This window comes from Falco punctatus, assembly GCF_963210335.1.
Source record: "Falco punctatus genome assembly, chromosome: 3".
NCBI classification, from domain to species: domain Eukaryota; kingdom Metazoa; phylum Chordata; class Aves; order Falconiformes; family Falconidae; genus Falco; species Falco punctatus.
The window spans coordinates 86,409,511-86,429,166 of NC_137582.1; the positions used below are offsets into that span (position 1 = coordinate 86,409,511).

At 41.8% G+C, this 19,656-nt stretch overlaps 1 protein-coding gene across 10 annotated transcripts in view; it reads left to right on the plus strand.

The window, feature by feature from the left end:
* Nucleotides 1-19,656, plus strand: part of TSNARE1 (t-SNARE domain containing 1) — a 515,090-nt gene that overhangs the window by 223,742 nt on the left and 271,692 nt on the right. For all 10 annotated transcript variants that reach the window (XM_080380510.1, XM_080380511.1, XM_080380503.1 and 7 more), the window contains 3 exons: nucleotides 12,858-12,948; nucleotides 15,171-15,245; nucleotides 16,705-16,761. In XM_080380510.1, the coding sequence (XP_080236636.1) occupies nucleotides 12,858-12,948; nucleotides 15,171-15,245; nucleotides 16,705-16,761 (223 nt within the window). The remainder of the gene's footprint in view (nucleotides 1-12,857; nucleotides 12,949-15,170; nucleotides 15,246-16,704; nucleotides 16,762-19,656) is intronic.

The window sequence follows — 19,656 nt, forward strand, 5'->3', positions numbered from 1 at the left end:
GCAGAAGACATGTTTCTTTTCAGCGTGAGAGTCCACTTCCTAACCAGAGAATCACAGAAATGTTAGGATGGAAAAGACCCTTAAGATTGAGTCCAACCATTAACCCAGCGCTACCAAGTCCACCACTATACGATGTCCCTAAGCGCCACATCTACACATCTTTTAAATACCTGCAGGGGTGGTGACTCAACCGCTTCCCTGGGCAGCCTGTTCCAGGGCTTTATAACCCTTACAGGAAAGAATTTTTTCCTGATACACAACCTAAACCTCCCCTGTCACAAACTTGAGGCCATTTCCTCCTGTCCTATCACCTGTTACCTGGGAGAAGAGACCAATCCCCACCTGCCTACAGCCCTTGCAGGTGGTTGTGGACAGTGAGGAGGTCCCCGCTGCGCCTCCTTTTCTCCAGGATAAAAAACCCCAGGTCCCTCAGCCGCTCCCCATAAGACTCGTGCCCCAGACCCTTCCCCAGCTCCGTTGCCCGTCTCTGGACACGCTCCAGCACCTCAGTGTCTTTCTTGTAGTGAGGGGCCCAAACTGAACACAGGGTTCGAGGTGCAGCCTCACCAGTGCTGAGCACAGGAGGACAGTCACTGGCCTGGTCCTGCTGGCCACACTGGAGGGAAAAATCTCTTTCTGCTCCTTATGAGCCAAGCCATCATCATTTACTCAAGATCTCATGTCCCTGAATTTTTCCAGTTTTTCACAGTACTCAAGAAGTCAATTTTCAGCTGAACAAACTCTTCTGTCCATTTGGGAAAGAAAGGGAAAAAAAATACATATTTCAGATCCTTCCCCTTAGCTTCTTCCATTTCACCCTGACTCTGTATTGATGTAAGATCCCTTTATTTTAAAAGGAGAAGTCAGTCACATGCCTCAGTAACACCTCTCCTGTGGTGCGTTGGGCCTTTAATGGATACTGTTGCCGTATCGAGTAACTTGTCAACTGGATCCATGTGCACAACCTTTTGGCAGCTATTGCATATTTTCCATTTTGTATGAAAATCTGTTTTTAAGCACTAAGACTGCAAGGAAAGATGTTTGGGTGGATTTGTCTGCTTTTACATTGCATGGAGTGTGACTTTCTCAAGGTTGTTGTTTGGGGTTTTTTTCTTCTTTTTTTTCCCCTACCTGCAAAAATGCAATGTGATTTTTACAACATGATCATAACATGATTTCCTAGCTTAGTTACATTTACAGTAGCTCGCATTGAAGCAAGGCGACAATGAATCAGTCCCTGGAATATTTTATTCTGCACATAAGCCTCAATTCAGGGCAAGGAGAAATATTGATCTTTCATCAGGTAATTTTCATCATTTGAGTACCTGCATTGGACTCTTCACAGCAGTTCTTAAACTGAATCCATTCTTCCCCCTAGAGAACAAATTTGCTATCAGCAGCAGGGGTTTCTGATGTCGGGACTTTGAGTTTTCACATTTGAATGGGTTGGAACAATTGGATATTCCCCTTGTCCCTCACTGTAAACAGAGAGTCTCTGTACCTGAGTTCATTACATGCTTGGTCCGTTGCCCTCTTCCAGCAGAAAAAGATAGTCTTGCCTTACCTGAAATAAACTTCAAAGCCTGTTGATTTATAATGAACTTCCTCAGATCTTTTTTCTTTTTTTTTTTTCTTTTTTTTTGGTTTTTTTTTTTTTCTGTTTGTTTATCCTTCTATTATATATTTGTACACCATTCCTATAAGGGAAGTATCTCTTTGAAGTTTAATTTTTTGGACCACTGGCCATGCATTTCAATTGTTGCTCTCCCTCTGGAGGTATATGTCCTTCTGGACACAACCTAAGATGTTTTGTCATGGACCGTGTAAGGTGATTTGCACAATTCCTGCAATAGCAATGCCTTTTGGGTGCTAGTGCAAAATTTATTGCCCCACAAAATGGGGTCTTCATTCACATGGCTGCTCTTGCAAGTGTTTTATGGTCCAATAAAGTGCCTTGTGTTTTTGTACTCTAACTGCTACACTGCTTTATGATCTGATGTCAGTTGGAGGGTGGTGGGGAAGAGCGACTTGTGGTACATTGGAAATTATGCATTATTGTCACCTGAGAGTCTGGAGGATCTTTAAATTGATTAAATGTAGGGCCGATGAGCAGAGAAGCCTCACCAGTAGCATTTCTTTTAAGATTTTGTCTCTTTTTTTTGAAACTTAATCATTCCTAAAAAGAGACAGAGACATCTTTGTGCTTGCTAAATTAAATTGTTACTAGAAAGGCAATGCAAGGCAGAGTGAAACATAAGTTGAATGGAAAGGACAATGAAGGAGTTAGGAAGGAAAGCATTTAGAGATCAAGAACTCTGTATTTTGAGTGTATTGCACTCTGTGCAGGATAAATATATTAATTTCCCTTGCACTTCACAGCTTGCCCTTATGTTCAGAAAGTTGCAGAGATGTCAGATTTAAAGAGGCATATGAAGTATATGGGATAGAGCAATAGGTGGTAAGTAGGCTGCTGAGATTCATTTCTCTTCCCAGCACAATTCCTTTAAGTCATCTCTGTGCTTTTTGAGAATGAAGTGCAATATGAAAACAAATAAAGCTGCAGAAAAAAAAATTTCTGCTCTCAAGCAAACATACTTTAAAACTGTTTTCTGCAATATATTATTTTCACTTTTTTTCCCCATCCTGTCTCTTACTCAAAAAAAATCAGAGAAAAATAGATCTTGGCACAAGTGCCTCAAGGGAGTGTGTTCAGAAAGTGCCAGTGCTGTTACCAACTTCAACTTTTACGCTTTGTACTTTGAAACATCTTTCCTCCAGCTGGTCCCCTATCTGCATACCGCTGTACTCCCAAAATCCATTCTAGGAGAGGAAGAGGAGGAACAGAGAGGAAACCTGACCGTGTTGTGCAGCCCTTCATGCCTCTGTGTTTGCTCCTGCTGGGGAGTTAATGGAGCTGGTCACAAAGATGCAACATACCCAGCATCAAGAGAAATGCCGTTAGTTAGAACAGAGGTCCCCAACCCGTGCTATGTGAAGTAGCCAGGGGTCATGCTCAGCAGCAGTGCATGTGGCCACCTTTGGAAGCAGCTGTGAAGGTGATGTTTTCTTCTGTGTGAAGCAGCAGCAGTTTGCAGGTTCCCAGTATGGTCCCAGTATCATTGTGCCAGGGAGGCTGAGTGCTACACTTCTGGCTAACAATATTGTTAGGTATAAATGTGGGATGAGCATTAGGTGGGTGAGGAGGTGCTTTGGGCATCCCATATCAAAGGAGATGTGGTCAGAGGGCCAGAGTGAGAGGTCGTGATATCTTGGTCTCAGTTGCTGAAGTTGTGAGGTGTGAGTGGCCATGCTTTATAAGTGCATGGAGGTATAATGGGGCAGGAGATCATGTCCTAACTCAGGGGATGTGGTTGGGGTCTGCACTGGGTCTGGCTGAGCCCCACGGCAGCCCTCACGGTGCTGTGCTTGTACCGGGAGCTAGGAAGGTGGTGATAACGCACCAGGGGGTTGGCTGCTGCTGAGCAGCGCTGCACAGCATCCAGGATGGCTCTCCAGCATTCCCCCCGCCTCACCAGTAGGCTGGGGGTGGGCAAGATCTTGGGAGGGGACATGGCCAGGACAGCTGGCCCAAAGTGACCAATGGCATATGTCTGCTCAGATATAAAAGCTAAGAGAAAGGAGGAGGAAAGGGGGCATTCATTATTTACAACATTTGTCTTCGGGACCAACCACTACGCATACCAAAGCCCTGCTTCCTGGGAGGTGGCCCAACATCACCTGCTGATGGGAAGTAGAGAATAGCATCTTTTGTTTTCCTTTGCTTCCTCATGCACAACCTTTGTTATTGCCTCATTAAACCACCTTTCTCGTGACCCACAAGGTTTATTTTTTCACCACCCCACCCCTGCACTGTTTCTGCTGAGGAGGGGAGTAATAGAGCAGCTTGGTGGGCACCTGGCATCCAGCCAAGGTCAACCCACCACAGGGTCATGTTTTGGGAATACATGGATTTGCAATGGAGCATCGGAGTTTAGGGAGACTGATATACAGTAGAACTATAATAGCAAAGTGTTGGTGTGAATGGTTTTTAAATTATTATTATTTTAGGAATTGGAGACCATTGTTATGGTATTTGGTTTTGGTGTAATGTGTAGTTTGGGGAGTGTGGAAATTGTAAGGAGAGAAAATTTAGCTTCTTCTCTGTAGGACACATAGGAGTGATGGTTGAGACCAGGGAGGTGAGGTGTGGGAGAGTGGAACAGGGGTTCTAGGCTCTTATTGGGGAACATGAGCATGTTTCAGCACATAAAAGAACCATATTAAAATCATGTCTTTGTGGACAGAAAAGTATGTGTGTGTGTACTGTATGATACCCATGAGGTCAAAAAGATGCTTATCTATTCAGAATGGTATAGTTGCATTGCTCATGGACTCTACAGAGCAGCCATGTTTCAAGTAGACTTGTGACTAAACCCAAAATCATCATGTCCCATCTGAATGGAGTTCCCAGATGGAAATGAAAGAGATGTCAGGAGAAGCCCATGCTGTGGGGTTCATACACATCTGTCTTGGAAGCCAAAAGCTATGCCACTGCCTCTGCCAGTGACGGTACTGAAGCAAATCAAATAGCAGTTTCAGTTCCTTTGCGTGATACTTCACCATTAGTGGATTTTGCATGTCTGCAACATCTGTTGTAAATGCCAGTCCATTTGCATTGTCCAGACAGCTTAACTAATAGGTATTTACAGTGCAACATTTATTAACTTCAATGTGAAGGTTAAAGGCTTTCTTCAGTGCCTAAAAGGTGTATTTCTAACAGACCTGATGTCCCACTGGATGTTGGTGCTGTTCTTTTGGAACAGTGTCTTCACATTACCCGTTAAGGAGATCAGCGTGTATCAGACCTTCCTCCAAGCTGGTCTATGACCTTTATGGTGACATTCCTTCATTTGTCATCTGCAGTGGAGTAGGGGGTCAGCGTAACCTCCTCAGACGTGTTTCCTTTGCCGACGTGCTGCCTTCTGAAACCCGTAGATCTGGATTCCTGCCATGGTTGAACAAAGTCTTCATGTTTGTGCCCTGCCACAGTGCTTTCTGGGTGTTTGTCTGTCGAGTCTTAAAACTGAACTTCTCAGAGATGATAAACCACCTGTTTTTGCACTTCAGACTGCAAAAGAATTGCTTGGTTGTTGCCTTTCTTTTAGATTTCTCGCTAGTCAAAGGGTGGACATATTTCACTGCTTTATAAGACAGCCTGTTTGCTACACATTGACAATTTCAGTGGTACAATTGCTGCTAATGCCTTTTCATTCTCACTTAAATCCTGATAGAGGAACTGGGTTTAGGCACATCACTTAATTTAAGTATACACATAGGAGTGTTTGTGCTTTAATACCCCTAAGTAGAAATACACAAATAATAACAGCAAGCTGAAAGGTGTCTCAAGCTGTTTGTTTGTCTTTGATTTCTTGCACACTTCACAAAATAACAAAACACCTCACAGTCGTTTGAATGAAATGGATTCATTTTTCAATTAAAATTGCCTGGTTTTAAGCAAAGTTGGCTTTATTTTTAAATGAAATGTATTTTCCAGGGTGAAAATGTCTACATCTCAGAATTTTGTGTGATTTATTCCCTTTTTTGCAGATGTTTGCTCTGGATGCTCTTTCCACCTAAAAATTTGGTGGCAAGAAAACACATGAAACAGCAAAAACAACTTTTAAAATTAGAATAAAGCCTCAAAAGATCTACATCTCTTTTCACGAAAACTTTCCATACTCCAAGGTACAAAGTGCTGGCTCTTTTATTAATGATGGTTTCAGCATAGTTTCTCAAGGAGAGCTAAAGCAATCGATCACTCATTCACATCAGTAAAGTGCCCTTCATCTTTACTTTTCACAGTGCCATACCGAGTATTAAATGCGCTTTAAATGCTAAAACCAAGAGAGCGAGTGTGGGAAGGATAATAGGCTAAATTAATCTGCAGTGCAATTTATCTCCTGTCCATTTGTCCCTGTCTTCCCTACATACGTGTGTGTATGACATGTTCTTGCACACCTGTGCACCCACACTCACTCATCAAGTCTATCCAGTTTGCTTCATCAGCTAGAACTGGTGCATACAGTGAGGGGGATGCACTGTTGTATGATTGATATCATGGAAACTCATCATATTATTTAAAAACACAGACATCCAGCAACGACAGAAAACCTGACGTAGTGCGAAGTGCTGCTCTTAACACCACCCATGGCCCCACAGCTGTATAGGGCTGCTGGTTAGAATTGGGATGTAGCCACTGGGATTAACATTACAATAGCTAGGACTGCCATCTCCAGCAGTGACAAGCGGAGCCTGTGCATGTCCCTGGCTCGGCCCCACGCTCAGTAAGCTCTTGCCATAGAGGGTTTTATGGCTGGTAAATTCATAAATAGGGAGACACGGGCTTCTTTTGTTTCTGGTCCTGCCCTGAAATGCAGGAGCTGATTTCTACAGGAGTATAAATTCTGAAAATGTATTTCAGCAGATACACCAGTCGTCTTTTTTATCTGCACAAAGTCCTTGTGATTTGGTGTATTGTTTATTGCATTTTGTGTCTGTAGCTTCCAGCCTGTGTTCTGCAACAGGCAAGTTCTAAGAGAAAGTTTGCATATTTTGGAGTCCACATCCATAGTGTTTCCAAAGGGATTTATAGGTTAAAAACGTAAGACAGCATCCATGTCTGCAAATTTCCAGGAAAGGACATGGGTTCTAATGCTCTTTTATGGTGTATAAAGTATTTTCTGTGTTCGTGGACTACATGCAGGACTCAAAGTGTGTAGTTCTCCCCATCTCCCCCTGCAAGTTGACTGGCTCCACTAACTCCTGCAATAGAGCCCTAAATACAGCAACCCTCAGCCTTAGGTAAGCATCATGTTTCTGAAAAACCTGGAAAGGCAGCTCTGATCCCAGCTTCAGCAAAGAGCTGCAGTAAATTACTGGAAGAAAGGGGTGGTAACAACTATCTGCAGGTTGTACGTTGCTTAGCTGCTTTCTGGTGTTACTACCGACACCTTTGGTTGTGCCTCTGAGAATTGCTGCAGGGATACATCCCGGTAACCTTTCCGTGACAGATGTTAAGCCGTGGTCCACTCGTTAATGCAGAAATGTGAAAGGCACAACAGAGTTAGAAAGCACAGGCAAAGCAATCAGAATAGTCACGGTTTGATGCCATTTATCTTGGGGCGCTAAAAGGATTATGGGGGCAATACCAGGAATGCTGGCAAATATGAAGAGCTGCCAGAGGGCAGCTGAGGTCCTCGGGCTGCAAAGGGAGGGACCTGCTGGGTTTTTTGCAGAAATCTGGTGCAGGAAGATGGTCTGCTTCTGTACTACCTGAGTTGCAAGAATAGTTACAAAGAAATAAGCAGTTTATCAGCACCTGGAGGGGGGGAAAAATTACTGTCATGATCAGTAGGCACCAGGGTTCATCAAAATGAAATTATGACGAATTAAATTAATTTCTGTCTCTGATAAGCTAAGAGGCTTACTGGATAATGAGGGAGAGGAGGTGTAATATAGCTCAGTGCTGGCAAGGTGTTTGCAAAGGATCCAAGGGGCTCTTTCATTAGGAAATAAAGTGAAACTTGTAAAATTAAAACTTACTTAGGAATAATATGGGTGGGAGAAGGAAAAATAACTTGAGAGGTGACTAATGGCAATGACATTGTTAAGCTGCTTCCCGTGGGGTCCTGTTTTGAGTGCTCTTTGAGCTGTCAGTAATGACTTGACAGATGGAGTCTGAGGCGATGCTGAACTAATCTGTAGGTGATGTGGGGTTAAGAGGGGGTCTTACATGCTGTCCTGGAGATAATTTAGTTGAAAAACACAAACTTGAATTGCTGGTAGTAGGTCAATAAATAACTAGCTGCAAAGACTGGTTGCATTTTGCAGGTGTCGAGTGTTCTTCTTATTTTATTAATAACTGCTTCTTAATTTTTTATTATTTATTTTTAAGAAGCAATGGAGAGAAAAAAAAAATGTGCCTGATAGATATTGAAAATAGTGTGGAAAATTTTGCTAAGGTTTGCATTTCTGTGATGAAATTTGTGAGGGACTGCTATCTGACTGCAATTTGTATGTTGAATCCAGAACCACTGAACAGCATAGCTGCTATAGCTGCAGCCTATAGCTGTGCCTGTCTCTAGAGATGATGCAGCACCTGTGCCAGGTGGATTTGAAATTCTTCCCCTTCTTTCCCCCCACGACCACAGAACATGCCCTAATCCCCCTAGAGAAAAATAGCACCGCTTCTAATACTTTCAATTGGCAGGAAAACTGGACATCTATGGTGCTTTTACGGTATAATATTTTGTGTCTCGAAACTTGGAAGTAGCAGTTTGTTTTTCTCCTGACTTTTATTCTGTTGGATGATTTACATCTATGCAACAGGGGTTGCTGACAGATAAGAATTTGAGCCCTTATTTTGCTCTGTTGTAAATGATTCCTCAATGTGCACAACCAGGACCTAAAGACAAAAGGGGGCAGGGGAGAAACAAAAAAAAAAAAAATAAAAAATTAGCTGTGATTTTCAGTTTGGAACAAGTACAAGTAGAATTAGCTTTTCTTCCTTTGGTGACTGTAATGATACAGTAAAGATTCTGTAGGGCATCTTGGTGAAACTTTTCCTCCTAGCTCATCTTTCTGCTTTGTTTACATCTGCAATAAATACTTATAGAGGACAGATGCCCACTGCCTTAGTCAGGCACAAGCAGAGCTGGCAGCCCTAGAGGATGAAGTGTGGGGCTGTCTATGGGCAGTAAGTTATAGTGGTCTAATGCAGCATAAATTTCCATCCTATAGGTAAGTGTTTGCTAATGCAACTGTTGAACACATCGGCCTGGATCATCTGTTTCTGAAATATCATTAGCTCTGCTGTAGGATTTTCCTGGCTGTGTAGGAGACACCCAAAAGTGGTGGGTTACCTCTGCAGCACCTTTGGAGGTGCCCCTCTCCACAGACCATGAAGGACCTCTGCTGGCTTTGCTCTGAAGTTAAGCACCTGGACTAAGTGGAGAAAGAGGAACAGGAGCCACAGAGACTTAGTACCCCTTGCTACTCCATGGCTGTCCCTTGCATTCAGTGCATGAAGTTTTATATACATGTATTTATAGTTTGCTGAGGCCTATCATCAGCTCCCACAGACATCAGTGCTTCACAAAATCCAGCTGTAAGACAGGGAAGAAATTGGCTAAAGTCTTACAGTGTGAGCAGTTTCCTTGTGCATACTGGATGCACACTTACATATTTATGTCTCCAACAACAATGGAATATATATTAATGCAGATACTCAACCTATTTCTGCTTAAGCCACAGATCATGCAGCTCAGTGCTCTGCTCTGCATACTATGATTTTCCCCTTTTTGTACAAGAAAACTGCAGTAAGCGTTGTGGCTGTGCAGCAGACAAGTATGCAGCTTACGTTATGCTGAGCTACCTGGCTTAACTGTAGCCAAACCTACTTGACCACCCGGCTCTTAAATGCATAGAACTACTCCAGTGCTATGCAGTTGCACTGTGCCAAAGGGAATACTAAATCTAATGATGCTGAAGCCAGTACAGTAAAGGTGTCTTTGATCTGCACCTGAGAAGCTTATTATTGCTCTTACATTAGCTATCAGATGAAAGTAAAGTAAGATATACCCTGTATTATAAATGGAAATGCCTTTCTCCTGCTGGAACTAGAAAACAAACCTCTTTGGGATTATTGTGAGTGGCAGCAGGCACGGTGAGGCAGAGGGAAGTCTTACCCTTCTTGGTCTTTGCTGTTGCATTTAGGGTCTGATTATTTTTTTGTTGCCTTGGTCATTCATCAAAGTGTCTCAAAGAAATGGTGCAAACAGTAGTTAAGCTCCTTCGTTCTGTCCCTGCGGAGAAGGGAAGCAGCCGTCATCGCATCTGCCACTTTACTGCGCTCATCTTAAAACTGGATAAATAAATTAGAGATATGATTGTTCAGAGAACAAACTGCAGGCAGCTGTGTGCTGGGGATTATGGATTCGGTGGACCGGTGGACCATACTTCTCTGGTAAAGAAAATAGCAGCCTTAGGAAACTCCGAGGCAGCAGTGTGGCAGCTCCTGTATTATTTAGTGCATTGTTTTTGCAATCTTTGTGCACACGGAAATGCACAGCAAGAGATGTGACTCTTCCTAAGAGATGCCCTTTTTGTTTTTACTCTTAGAGTGCTTATTTTCAGAGTAATGCTGTAGAAAAAAACAGTCTGCTGCAATATTTATATTTTAGTCACATGGTATCTCCACAGACTGAGTATTTAACTTACTATTAAAATAATAAGGACTTTTTCAGAAGCAAATTTTATTCATCAGAGGCACCCCTTTAATCAACTTCCACACTTTCATGGGGAGACAAATATTAATAATAATGATAATAACAACAACAGTGACAATAATGATGATGACATATCTTGTTACCATTACGTATTAAAATAAAATGCTGCAGGGAGTGGAGTTTCAGTGCCTCTTTTTTAATGAAGGTCTTAATAGCATTTAATGTAAATTAAATATAATTACTGTCTGATTCCTAAGTCTATCTCTGTGGCTGAAGAATAAGATGTTAATTGTGCTGACAACATGGTGGGAAGTGCCAAGGTCAATCAGGAGCATGTTGGTTAAAGTGCATTTTGAATGAAGAGGTGAAAGGCAGAACTTTTATTTTTGTACTCCGCTCCCAGTTACTTTGCAGCAGTTCTGTGCAAAGCTTGTGCACAATGTAGATTTATTACATAAGACATCTAACAAAATCTACATTAGAATGTAAATGAAGGAGACTTTATTTAACTTTACAAATTGGGAAGGATCAGATGTGTGAGTCTAACAAGCCGTTTTATTTTGGAGATGGGTAATTGCTGGTATGTAAATTCCTGACTGTTTCTGTGGGCAGATAATTTAATGAGGTCTGCAAAATATCTGGACATCAACCCCAGCATCTTGCATTGCATTAAGAGGAATTACTTGTTGAAGCCTCAGTTCTGAAACTGCTGCTTAGGGCATTCATGCACTTGGTGGCAAGATTTTCTTGATTAAAAGATGGGAAATCAGGTTCACTGTGTACTCCTCAAGGTAGGCAATGGGAAAAGATTCAACTGCCAGCTCCCTGTCTTGTGATGACAGTGTGGTATACGTGTCTGTGACAGATATGACCTCTTCCATCTCAGATTTAAAGCGATATATTTAGTCAGCCGGTACAGTGGGTCCTCGGTTCATAAATAAATAAAATGCCTTTTGATGAATGAATATAGAAATGGTATCTTAATTTAACTGAGGAGACCTGAGAATAGCTACTGGATCCAGTCTTGTCTTCTATGAGATTATTTCTCTTTCCTGTGTGGTGCCAAAGGAGTCCATGCCTTCTGTGTGCTTGTTCAACCCTTAACACACATCTGAATTACTGTTCTGCAGCCAAGAGATGGTATCTTCAAGATACACTAAGTTATTGTTTGTATACCTGGTAGGTACAATGCATAAAATTAGGTGCACTTTCATCCTAGACAGCTTTTCCATCTGAGCTGTGTGCACAGAGATGTAACCTAAGTGGAAGAAATCTTTGCTGTGGGGGTGAATATCGCAGTTCATGGTGCTTATACCCATCTTCCCTGACTAGGTGCAAATGACAGTTGGTGTATTGCTTGTTGAGTATACTCAACATAGTATAAGGTTACAGTTGGTAAAGACTGGTTGGGGGCTGGCCTTGTTCCTCAAAAGAGGCACTGAAAAGGTTGACATAAGTCTTGAAAGAGCTGGTCTTCATCAGTACTGACAGAGAAGCAGGAAGGAGCTGAACAGCCAGGTCGGTCCATGGGTCTTCAGAACAGAGGGGCTGTAAATAAACATTTTAACATTTATTAATCAAGGAACTTCCATTCACTCCAAGTTCTACCCACTCTGAAAAAAAAAACAAAAACCAACAGTACTGGCAAATGAGTCTTTTCAATACAACTGTGGCTCAAATGTGTCTTCCAAGGGGGAAAAAAGATCATTTTCTCCTGGTCTTCCTCGTGTCTTTCTGGAGTTTTTGACAGAAGCATTATCGAAAACCACCCCTTTATGACTAAAACCTTGTGAAGAGCTCCCTGGGGAAGCTTAGGGTGCAGAAAATTCCCTGTTGACCTGATAGAGCTGGAGAACTGCTGGGTTGAGCCAATGAATAGCTTTGGGCAGCATTTATGTCTCTTCCCCTTTCTTTGTGTGGTCCCAAAGAGCAAAGCCAGCAACCTGTGCTTGCAAGAAACAATGGTACTGGAACGTAGGGTGTAACGGAGAAGGACAGCCGTGACTGGAGAGGGGACTGGTGTGGCTCCCTGCTGGCTTGTTTCAGTGCTCATAAAGCAGCACCGTACCTTCGTGTTCATGTTGCCTTCCTCAGGTACTATGTCATTAGCAGGTAGACTGTTTCGGTAAGTAGATTTGTCCCACTCAGTTTCTGTCTCTTCAGATTTCTCTTCTGAGTCCGAAGTTTTCCTGGACAAGCCATCAGATATTTCCCCAGTCCCGTCTCTTTTTGCTAGGGAACTCTTCTTTTGACTATTTTACTTGCAATACCAACCACGTGTGATGGTCTCTCCTGTTTTCATCTTATCACCTCCCCCTGACTACGCAGGCACCCAGCCATTGTCTTTGTGCTGATCGCAGGGAGAATGTTTTGGGCAGCTCCTTGCTAATATTTCCTACAGCCTTCTGGCTGCCCTTGCTGGTCAAGACCCTGGACTCACATAATCCTACTGTGGCTCCATGTGCTGTGTGTTGTGTTGTCTCAGTTGCTCCGCAGCTTGATAAATTTCTGTGAGTGTCTCATTATGAATTAATTTCAGTTACAATTCCCATCTTCTCTTCTCTTCTGTAGTCACGCAACCCAGCAAGAGACTAATAAAACCATCACGACGAGCACCAAAGCCATCAAGCAGCTGTCTGAGGTTGTCAGAGGCTCATCCAGGGTATGTGTCATTCATGATGCTGTTGGGGAGGAGTGCTGAGTCTTATGGAGGAGGAAATAATGAAATAAAGAAGCGGTAGTGGGTGCTTTAAAGCTGCTGAGCTCCGTGTCTTGTTATAACTTCCTTTCCTGTTACACAATAAGCAAAGCTTGCATTTATAAATGACCAGTGGGGAAAACAGCTGCAGAAACCAGTTCTTCTTCCAAAACTGGATCATGTGGAGTTGGAAATCAAGAGCTCAGCAACAAAGCCTCGACTAGCTCGCACCTGTTTCAGGATCTCCCTCAGTTTGGGTGAAAGTACTAATTAGGAATAAATTTGCTGCTCTCTATTGGTAATAACTTACGCTTCTGCCTGGTCAATTAATGTAACAGATTTTATTTTTTTTTAACTCTTCTAACAGTGTGCAGTTGGAGTAATAAAACCTACAAATTTTGATATGAAGCCTGTAGCTCTCATCCCTCATATGAAACAGGTAGTTCTGGTGGGTTTTGGCTGCTGGTTGGTGTGTCCCTCTTGGGGATCTCGGTACAATAGCAAACTTTCCTCCCATAACATTTCTCACAGCATGAAAAGCTTTCCATTAATTTAGAGGTTTACAGTCAGTCCTTTCCGAACCATTATTCTGTGTATTGCTTTGCATACACACACAGAGAATTTTTTTTCTTTCTTTCTTATTTTCCAGCAGTATTGCAGTGCCAGCAAGGTGCACTGTGGGAGTTTCTCTGGCTTCCCTGGAAGCTCCGAGTGCTGCTGGAGCTATTGGAGCCAGGATGTCCAACTGAGCAAATTGATAGTATTTCAGGGGCAGAGATACTGGTGTAAATCAGTGTGATACAAGGCAGGAGACCGATGTAAAATAGCATGTGGCTATTTTAGGGCTTCCTTTCAAACATACCCCAAAGGACTTAAATAGAGAGGCCTATCTGGAATTCCAGGTTTTTGTAGGATGAGTGCTGACCCATTAGGTCAGCTTTTCAGGGTGGCAATCTTACCTTATTTTGCATACGTAACAAACATAAGGTTTATAGACCTTTGTATGTAGAATGGGAATAATGATACTTGCCCTGTTCTAAAAATCGTTTTAAATCTTTGGATGAAGAGCTGTAAGGCTGGGATACTCTGTGTATGAAAATACTACCATTAAAAATCAAAGATGTTTATCCCATTCTTTTTAAAACTTGTATTCTTAAGTGGTTGCCTAAAATAGCTGAAATTGCTGTAAAATGAATATTTCTGCTTAGTGTCTTAGCATAGATTGGGTTTTGCTTGATACTTGGTTTTTAAGCTGACACCCCACTTCCTCGCAGTTTGTTCTTCTCCATAAATCCCGGAGATGTGAGCTCCTGCACACTTGAAATCTGAGATCAAAGGGGTATAGAACAGCTCTCGGAGAATTTCCATTGCCTGACAGTGTTTGGGTTTGGTGACTCCATCTGAGAATGGTGATTTTGCAACGTATCGAGTAATGACCTCAGGCTAGACTGGGGTCTTCTTCTGAGAACACTCCAGACAGAAAGGTGGTGGTGTTTGAGTACATGTTTTGGAAAACGTGGAGATTGATTGGTTTCTGACAACCAGGCATAAGGCCAGGTGGGAAGAATGTTGTAGTGGCTGATGGAACTGTCAGGTCTGGTAAATCACCCATTGCCATCAAATGAAGTGATGAACTCTGTCATGGTATAAAGGACTTTTTAGAGGAGGATCACCTGGGGTTCTCCAGCAGGTAATCCAAGGCTGGATTCTAGAAAGCAGAAGCAGCATACCATGCTACGACCATTCTGTTCTTTTGATAGCAGTAGGGTATTTATTTGTGTGTGTTGCTCAGTCTTTAAGAACTGGTATCGGAATGAAACCCCCTGCGTGGAGTAAGCAGGGCAGCAGAATGTCCCACAATATATCCCTGCTCCAGAAGGGGTCTGGCTCAGATAGCAGACCACACAGAAGTCATGACTGGAGTGCTATTTTTAATATCAAAAGTGGCCTTTTTTTAAATGCTTTGGCCTGAAAGATCAAAGCATCTTGTGCTCCCTTCCCAAAATAAAACCTGATAGCCACGTGGCAGCCCCAGTGAAACTGAGTTTTTTTGAATATTCTTTGTGCCTACTTTGTTTATTTGGTGTCTCCCATCAGGGCTATTTCCCATGGTCCCAGACAGTCTACTATTCAATTTACCTCTACAGACCTGCTAACTAGGCTTCTTTTTATTTTTTCCAAAACAGCAAGAGCGACTTCAGCTGGACAGGCTGAAGAACCAGCTATCAGATGCCATCCAGAGATACGGAGCTGTGCAGAAAGTGAGGGTCTCTCTTGCTTCCACTCTTCCCTTTGTGAGTTTGGGAATGTGTTAAGTGTGAGCGAGCATGGCTCCCAGGAGTCTGGAGCATCTCCACAGAGCTGCTTATGTGTATTTTTTTCTGTCCTTGCTTACTTTATCAGTCAAGCAGTGTATTGTTACATTGGAATATGCACACGCATGTGACTGCAGAACAATTCAGCAGCAATGGAAAAAGCGAAAAAATTGTGCTTTTGCCAGCTGTGTGTCTGGTAGGACCTTCAGTGGTACCCCTGACTTAGGCATGATGTTATTTTGGGGTGTCCCCACTTTCAGGGGAGAAGAAGTGATTGCACAGTGCCCCTGTTTCCAAACATGTCTTGTGGTTTGGACCTGTCACCAAGATCAAGCTGTTTAATAACACAAACAAAACCTGAACTCCAGCTCCTTCATTTGCTTCTTGCTCTTCCACTTTACCCTGGGGAGGCTGTACCGATGAACAGATTACGCTGTAGTGATAATGATTTAAATTTCCCATCTTCAAACTGCCTCTCTCCCCTACCGTAACAAGTATGAACACATATCTTGATTAATGGAAATAAAACCTGGACGAACTCTGGTTCCTTACTTACACTACGTTAGTGAGTTTGACCCATGCCTGCAACACATGGGAGGAATATATTGTAATTATACAGGTGTAATGAAATTTGGCTGGCAACATGCACTTAATAATGTATCTCTATTAGAAACACTCTACCGATTGATTTTCTAACACTTGCTGCCTGCGGTCAAAAAATAAATAATCTAACAGACAAATAAATAAATAACAGTACATAAAATTGCACTTCAGCATCATGCATATTATGTAATAACCGTACATTATCTCTAATGCTATCTCGTATTTTTAATTATTTCTCTGTCCTCTTAAAAAAACCCCACAAGTGTGGAGTCCTTAAATGAAATTATTTTAACCGGTATTTGAGAACTTGGAAGTAGTCAGGGTAAAGGGCTCCACCCCCATATACACTCACCTTTTCAATGCCTTTTTTTGTTTTACATTCATGAGTACAATCCATCTGAAATGTATGTGTAGGTTTGATTTGTTTTCTTTAAAAAATCATCAATTCAGAAGTGCCAAAATTAGCCACTGCAGTCTGTGAATGCCCAGTTGCGTCAGGAAACCAATCTGAGTGGTAAATTGCTACTTATCCACGTCCTAGCTGTCGTTTCTTAAATGCGTGTTTCAGTTTTGATAACCTTGTCATTTTGGAAGCTTTGAAGACTTTTTAATTCCTGCAAGACCAAACTTTCCAATACAGTTATAGTCCCTTTATTTTTCTAAATAATAAGAGTTTTCTCTATGTCCTTTTCTTTGCAAAGGGGAAGAAATAGCTTCATATGATTCCTTCCGTAAATACTTGGATTCTGTTTTCTCAGCCTTCTTTCCCTCTTTTTTTTTTTTTTTTTTTAATTTTTTACAGAAAATAGCAGACAAATCCAAAGCTTTGCTTCCTACTGGGCAGAGAAGTATCAAGCAGGTAAGTTCATGTGTGTCTGTGTTTGACAGTAAGGACATTGCTTAAAAAGGGCTCTTTTCTAACCCCACTAATGATGCTAAAGGGCATGGTGCTCCCCCACTATCTACATTGAAGCCAGTGAGGTGGTTTTGAAATAGAGATGTATGCCATCTTTGCTGGTGGAAGATACAGGACCCAGGGAAAAGAGACATGTGTAAGACCTGTTTGATTATTCTCTGCTTTTCTGTTCTCATGAAGCTGGGTTTTTTTTGGTGGGAGTCTTGTCTGCTCGGAAATATATCGAAGAGCAGTCCTGTATCCCCTTCCCTGGGAGCTGGGCTTGTAAGCTAAGTGAAATGACACTCCAAGTGCAATTTCTTAGAAGGAAGTGAGAGGAGATTTGATTAAACCTTTGTCATCCATTTTAAAAGGGGTCATATTGTCTGCATTCTTTGGATACATTACACTGTGGTTAGCTATTCTATGCAAATAGAGCCTTTTTTTCCTTTTTACCCATAGTAGGAACTCTGTCAATGAATAAATACTGTGTGTAAACACAGTATATACATTATAGTCTTGTGCATATATTTAGTTTCATATGTACATGCATGTGTATGTATATTTAAAATATAATTAAATGTATGTGTGCCTGTGCACATATGTAACATGGTTAAGACTGTAAAGATGTATGTGTGTGTGTGTATACACATATGTGTGTAGTCTTTCACAAATAGTAATGCAAAACACTATATATGTAATATGTGTGTGTATGTAACAAATCTCCACAGATTTCAATGACAGGTTTGCTGCCAGGAGATCAGTTAGCTGTGGTACACATCCAGCAGAGATTAGCTTGGCCCTTCAAGTCCTACACACTAAAAAGCTTTTTAGATATTTGCAGCTGACATCATGCCACCACACCATGGAACTCTATGTCTAATTTCAGTGATTATTTCTGGTATTCTTGATCTTCTTGTCTTTGTTTTTAAGGGGCAGCCAGTAGATTTTCTGCTTTTCTAATGAATCTTCATTCCTTACCTTGTTGTGCCATCTGATTTTCGATATCCTCCTTAATGTGTGTGTAAGAAATAGTTGTTCCTTGTAACGTTAATCCTTCTCTGTAAAGAAGGGTGGAATGACACCACCAAAGGGCAAGTCAGCGGACCAATGTTTTAGCATTAACTGGGTTTCAAGCAATCACAATTCTGCATCAGACCTTCCTGTCCCTTAGTTGGTGTCAGGCGGTAGTGCTAATGAAGCTAAAGCTGTGTGTGCCAAAAGGCTGGTGAATTCCTTTACCTTTATTGAGAGCTCCCACCACCACCTTTGGAGCCGTGGTGGACAGATGTTGCTTTTCCGCTATGCATTTCTAGAAGTGTTACAGCTTATTTTTGTCCACCAGCTCATGATCTGTATTAAATGTGGGTATTGTGCATGGTCACAAATTGCTTATTCTTGAATGGTGGTCAGATCCTCCAGACCTCAAACATTTATTGGTTTTGATAGTTGAGCTCAGAGGTAAGGGGGGTTATTTTGTGTGAATTAGCTATGATTTGTTTTCGTGCTGTCTATATTACCTCACTTCTTATGCTTTTAACCAAGTTAATTAGACTACTATTGATGGAGTGGATTTAAAAAGTAGGAACAACTCTGGTGTTGCCTGGACTCTAGCATGGTTGCATGGCCGTGACTTTTCCATATGATGTGGGACCCTTCCGGCCATTAACCACTGTGAATAGGATGAAGAGGACTAATTATTGCATAGCTGTTTTGCATCCCTACACCTAGAGTAAGCCTGGGTGCAATCAGCTTTTGTAGGATATTGGCAATGGTTGATGACTCCAAAAACAACCTTCTCTGAACATCAGCAGAGTTTTAATAAGGGGGAAAAACCAAGGTGTTGGACAAAAATACTCAAATCTTGGAGATAAGTAATGCTGGGGTTAGAAGTAAGGGGAGGCTGGAGGAGGAACAAGTCAGAGACAAACCCCTTTACTTTCCAACAGGTAAGAATCCAACCATTAGGAGAGTGTAGCCATAACAATTTGGTGTGGGTCAGGCAGCATCAGCACAAATTGTGTTAAACTGCCACTGCAGATTGTTTCTCCTTGTTCTCACTTGCATGTGAATGCTGGTGGTTGACTTCAATGCATTATGAAAAAGAAGAAGGTTGTAGTATGTTCTTGGTGAGATGCTTCTGACTTCAGAAATAGGCTTGATCATGCCCAAAAGCACATATTTTTCATGCAGTGACGCTTGCACTGGGGGACACATGAGATTTCATGCAAACTGCTTGAAAAGGATGAAAGTTAATTCACATCTGTTTCAACTTCCCTATACATTTGCAGCTTCACACATCTTCATTTCTTCCTCCTTGAAGTACAAGAGAAAAATTAATATAAAACCTGCTGAAGGGAATGCAGTGGTGTGAATGGTTTTTACTTATTCTTTTTACTTATTTATTTCCAGCGGCAGATTGGTGAGGACATGCAGAATTATAGTTCCCACAGGAACTGTAACCTGGCCACTATGCACATATTAATGCATTAATGTTAACACCCAATACAGTAATGCAAAATACTACATATGTTTGGGGAACCTGATTTATGGGTCTTTTGAACTGCATAGTCAGCTTCTTGACTTGCTGCAGATCCAGTCTTCATTCGAATACTGTTTGCCTGCAGGGGTTTGGCTTATTTTATTTATACTTTAATTTATTACAGCAAATTATAAGAGGTTTGACAAATGCTAGTTTTTTGTAAGCATGTCCTTATAGTTCTTTTCCATTGGTGAGTGGGAAAGGTAAGAGGTTTGGTAACACAAACTCCAATAACTTCCCTTTAGGGAGTAATTGATTCCCTAGACCCACATGAAAGGTAAGAATTGGAAAGTGAAGCTTTGGGGAAATTATTCTCC